General features: G+C 25.6%; 1 protein-coding gene across 2 annotated transcripts in view; it reads left to right on the top strand.

The window, feature by feature from the left end:
* The first annotated feature begins 3,940 nt into the window (after positions 1–3,940).
* The window catches only part of LOC108752465 (prostaglandin E2 receptor EP3 subtype), an 8,225-nt gene continuing 6,180 nt past the window's right edge, over positions 3,941–5,985 (top strand). For both annotated transcript variants that reach the window (XM_018493295.1, XM_018493294.1), the window contains exons 1-2: positions 3,941–4,228; positions 4,778–5,478. In XM_018493295.1, coding sequence (XP_018348797.1) covers positions 5,293–5,478 — 186 coding nt within the window. In that variant the 5' untranslated portion in view covers positions 3,941–4,228; positions 4,778–5,292. The remainder of the gene's footprint in view (positions 4,229–4,777; positions 5,479–5,985) is intronic.

Here is a 5,985-nt window from a genome sequence, read left to right as displayed (position 1 = left end):
CCAGACGCATACATATTTAATTACAAACGTGAATATATATCTCAATTCAATTACTCATCATTATTAATTATCAAAACAAACTTAAAGTATATTTTTAGCATTCAGAATTAGTGTGAATATTATAATTATAGTAAAATGAATAACAAGAATTTGCAGCTCTATATATATATCATGTAGCGATTGTAACGTAAATTTAAATAAAGATTGCTCTTAATAATAATATTAATATAGTCATTGTGATGTCGTTACAATGTGTGCACTTTCGACAATGTGTTAGACAAGTTTTTATTATTAATTTTTTATCTTTATAATTAAATTAGATGATATTTTTGATATATTTTAAACATTATTTTTTTGTTTTATATTAATTTATACAATTGTTATGATAATTATGTAATCGATTTAATATGTAATCTTTTTACATTTTAGCATTAAGAAAAACACCATCAAATTCCTGTATATATCTCGATTCTCCATTAACTAATAAAAAATTCTCTTCTTTAATATGTTAATTAAATGCTTCTCAATTTTCTTTGTCTCGATTTATTCGCATTGTTAAGAAATATTAGAAATGTCTTTGCTATTTTTTCTATAATTATATTCAGTATTACGATTTTCATATATTTTAGTTGACGGCTATAGAAAACCATTTATACACAAATCTTTGACCATTAAATTTTACTTTCAAATTTTTATACAAAACAAAGGAATATTTACAATAATTTGTATGTGATTGTACAATGCGTCTGTATCTTTCTATTATTTTGTTTCTTTCCTATCAAAAAGATAATGGAAATATTTGTTTACATCTAATTCAATTCCACACACAGGCAGCTTTATTTTTAGATCTATTCATAATTTTATCCTATATTTTATAATTCTATTATTTTTGCAAAGTTTTAAATTTTAGAACAACATTTTTTTCCAAATATTATATACTTTTAAAAATACAAAAAATCAATTTTTTTAACTTTTTATGAGATCCTTCAATAATCGTCAAAATATTGTATATAAACTACATAAATTCATTATAAAAAACTTATTGTATATATTATTTTATATAATTGTAATTTTAATATTATAATTTTGCTTTATATAAGAAACAGAAATTAGTAGAATTCTCTTTTAATAATTAATTCAGAAACGACAATAACATTTAATTTTGGATGTGCTACATTACAGTGAGAGAACAAAAGTGACTTTGCCGGATCATAAAGTTGTCTTGTGCATTTCAATTTAAATAATTGTTATGCAAGAATGGCGTCGATTGCAACTGCATTATTTAAATTAATTTCCTTGTTAGCTTTGATATCGACTATTGTATGTTTATAGCTTACCATGTAAAGATAAACCTTCGTTTTAAGCAGCACATCTTAATTCACGAGAATACAGATGGATTTGTTCACACTATCGACATATGCGTCACAACAAATTGTTAACAATTGTATAAAAAAAGAGTTGCATTGCAATACAAAAATTGCAGTCTATAAGAATATTTTTAACAACGTTTATATTTTTCAGTATTATTTTTATGATTTTATATTAATTTCTTTTATTACCTTATTACTTTCTGTAAAATTTAATAATTTACTGCACATTTATCAATTTTTAATAAAAATCTTACTTTGGAATTTTTTATTTAGGTTTATTCTAATCTCGTAGTGTTTTAGTTTCTATCTCTTTCAAGATTATATTGAGAAATTGTGATATAGACAGGAAAAATCATCCTTATATCAAAAAATTATTTGTAATAGCTAAAGAAGGCTTAAAATCTTTATAGCAGCATCGACAAAATGATCAACAAAAACTTTATATTAGTGATACTATTCAAAATATCATACTACATGATATTTTGCATGCATAAGCTGTAAAATCTTGTGTAGTACATACCTGTTTTTAGTCTGTAATCACTCTGTGAAAAGTATAGAGATAGCATAATGACCTATGTCTCGACAATATATGAAATATTCTTGATAATCCTAAATTTAAGTATAATGATAAATAATATAATAATGAAAAATGATAAAACTTATAAAATCAAACAGACTAGTGTGATTAAGAGAAATAATACTTTTTGTGTAAAAACAAAGAAATAAATAAAAAGTTGTAAAATATATATAACAAAAAACAATTTACATTGCACTTTTGTATATTGTAAAAAAATTTAATAATTTTTAAAAATTTTGAGATGCTTATAAGTAAAAATAAAATACTTATTTTATAAATAGAAATCGATGTGTAATCTTTAAAGTAATAAAATTCTCTTTATTTTCTCTCCGGGATTATATAATATAATTATTGAATTTGAATTTGTTTAATTTTATCTGTGTAATTATCATTCGAGAATATTCAGATCAATATTCATAACTCTTATAAGTCGTACAGTTGTGATTTAAATTAATTAAAATTCATTAATAAATCAAGATGAAAACTATCACTTTAATAGTCATTAATAATCGTTCTAGTCTTCACGTAAAGACGTTTGCCTGCTTTAAAGAGATAAAAATCTTCTAAAATTTAATAAATTGTTTATAATATTTGTAAAATATGTTTTTAAGCTTTAAGTATGCAAGATTAACCGAATTATAATAAAAAGGCAACATATATTCTAAGAATAGAGCGTAATCAGGGTAGAATTTTTTTGGCTTTTTTGATACAGGAAATTAGCAGGTAAAATTTTTTGAATTTTTTTTTTGAAAAAAGAGCCAAACGGCAAAAGCAGAGACAAAGGAGAAAGAAAGAGAGACAGAAAGAGAGAGAGAGAGAGAGAGAAAGAGAGAGAGAGAGAGAGAGAGAGAGAGAGAGAGAGAGAGAGAGAGAGAGAGAGAGAGAGAAAGAGAAAGAGAATTTAAACTTATAGATAAGAATTGGATCAATTTTCTAAATATTTTTCCATATAACGTTCTAAAAGTACAAATTAAAATATATTTATTTGCCGAATATAACTAAAAAAAAAGTATTAAAAAATCAAGGAAAAAAAAATTTAGAGATAATCAATTTACTCAAAGAAAAAAGACATAAGGTCTGTTTTTCATTGCTGCACTCTGAACTGGTGCAATAAGTTAAAGTGAAACAAACGTATATTTGTTTTACTTATTGCACTGTGTGTACTAATTCAAAAAATGCAGCAATAAAAAAACAGACCTATAATTATATGCAGTTGATTTGCGATCTTTATGTGTTTATATTCGCGCGTGCGTTGGACTATTTAATATATATTTTGCCGAAGAATTCTGCTATCTATAGTTAATGAAATTAATTTATAATTGATAATCAAAACTAGATAGATTTCTATCGTTGCCACAATCGTCTTTGGATTGCATCCAAATCTTGAGATCTAAAATTCATTGCCATTCCTTGGTAGTTCTTTCATTGTGTCCCGCATCTTTGAAAGGGCAAGGCATTTATTTAACGCAGATCGTTCCTAACCAGTATGCTGTCTTGTATACAAAAAAGAATGTGTAACATACATTATTCATAATTATTCGCATGCCAACGAATTGGAATCTGCGCAAATCCGTTTGCAAGACATCGAAAGGCAAACCGTTTACCATCATATGAGTGACTTTAATATATATTACTTTCTTATTGATTTCTAATAAAAAATATAAGATTAAAATTTTGAATTATGATCAATTTTTAATAAAATAATTATGTATTCTAAGATTGCCAAAATCAAAACTATGTATATGCAAAATTCATTTATTTCCTAAAATAATTTCAATTTGAATTATTCTTTTATCTAACATTTGCATCAGCAATATTTTTGATAAATTTTAGTAATAAATAAATGATGAATGACAATTCTGCGCGCAGGCGCCATTGCTATCAAGCCGGTCTTTGGGGATAAACAAAACTGAATCCTGCGTGTGGTTTCGATCAGTCAAGCGGTAACTCCACTCGTTGAAAGAATCTCTTGATACTCTTATAATATTTTTGATCGAAAAGTTCGCGTCGCAGGTTCGCGTCGTCAATCGTTGACTCTCCAGGATTTCCTGCGATGAGAAGAGCGTGACGAGTGATCGGCGTTGCTTATTATAATACGAAAAAATCAAATTAAACTTCTGCGTAATAGATGTTTCAAACGAAATTGTGCAGAGTTATCATCTTGAAGAACTTCTTAAAGAGCATAAAACGGCGAAGAAGAAATTGAAAGAACTTTGAAAATTGAATATACAGAGAAACGGTGATTTCTTAAACTCACAATTTCCGAATCAATTTATATCAGGTATAGAAAATTTAATTAAAATTAAAAAAAAATTATAGAGTAAAATTATAGAACTTAACTAAAATTATAGAATCGTAAAATATATATTTTTTATAATTTTTATAATAACTATTTCATAAAATCAGCTGTCTTCGCTATTTCATACAATTGCTCGGAATTTTTACGCAATGCTTAAACTACTATTATAAAATTTCACTGTTGTGAAATTAAGCTATTAGAAATAATATTCTCAAATATGTATTACATTTTATAATCTTTATTATCTCAGATTGCTTTATCAATTTTATGAGATTAATAAGTTTTAAAATCTCTCTCTCTCTCTCTCTCTCTCTCTCTCTCTCTCTCTCTCTTTGCGTTTTATGATCCATCGTTATTGAAAAATTTTATAAATTGTTACATCCATAATTCAGAGCATTTTTAATTTTAATCTTCTGATCACAATTAATTATTTTTATTATTATTTATTTTCAAATTCCGATTTTCCCATTTTCTGCATCACTATTACAACTATGCACAGAAATGTAAAGTATCTTGTTAATTTTATTTCAGTGATCCTCCTTGGAAAAATACTGCAAAAAAATATCGTGTTACATATGCAAGAATTGTTTATGCAAATAGCAAACAAGAAATTGCACATTTTTAGAAAACGCAAAAGCGCAACCAATTCAAATTGCATAATGTAATGCACTTGCATTTTTCATATGACAGGAGAAACTTCCATACATCTTCTATGAGTCTATTCTAATGATGTGAATAAAATTCTGAAAGAAAAAGTGTATATACTATACGATTAAAATATGATTGATGTTAATACTATTACTAAATAGAAACTCACAGTTGCTTGCGAAGAAGGTGAACATTGAAATTGGCATGTTTTAAAAAGAAATTACAATACTTTTACATTGAATAATTAATGTAAGTCAACCGGCAAGTTATAAGGTCAGACAAGTCTGGATACTTTATTAGATTAGCTCTTTACGTCATATTAAGATAAGTTTTTCAGCAAAGCTGAGGAAATAAACGATAGGTGAAATTAAATTCTCAAATTCATACATACCGTAATCATGTTGGCGGATAACGATACCTTGTCAACTTTTGCATTTAATAAGACAATGATGACCGACGTAGTGACAAGTGTTACACGAAGAAAGCATGTGAGTTTCGTGCCCCAACTTGTATTGACTCTGGTCTACACAATTGGCGTCATTGGTAACGTGTCTGCGCTGGTCATACTTTTTCATCGAGACAAGGTAATTAACGAAAATCATAATATCATACATCAATTTATATTAATTAATATAATTTTTTGAATTGTAATAATACATTGTAATAACTATTATTATTAATAAAACAAATCGGAAATTATATATTACATACATTATGATTTTAATTTTTTTAAATAAAAAAATTCTTTTTCTCAATTAATATAAAGTATATCTATTAAAGAATTACTTATTAAATTGATTAAGTATTCCTTAAAAATGTATTCATCTTTGGCACAATTTTGTTATCTTCTTAGTTAAAGATAAAAATTAAAATCTATAAAAATTAAATCTGAAATATATATATATATTGTATTAAATAAAATGTTTTTAAGAATAACGTGGTTTAATTAAATTCCAGAAATGTTTAAAGATTTAGTAGAAAAAAAAACGCAGAAAGTATAATTGAAATGCTTTCCTATTGATTATAAAAATATAGGAGTAAACAATCGTAAGAAGTTTGGTACTGGACATAATAAATCGGACAATCAGTCC

Source organism: Trachymyrmex septentrionalis, unplaced genomic scaffold, assembly GCF_001594115.1.
Source record: "Trachymyrmex septentrionalis isolate Tsep2-gDNA-1 unplaced genomic scaffold, Tsep1.0 scaffold60, whole genome shotgun sequence".
Classification (NCBI taxonomy): Eukaryota; Metazoa; Arthropoda; class Insecta; order Hymenoptera; family Formicidae; genus Trachymyrmex; species Trachymyrmex septentrionalis.
The sequence above is the reverse complement of the archived record's forward strand: the minus strand, read 5'-3'. Positions and strand labels throughout refer to the sequence as shown.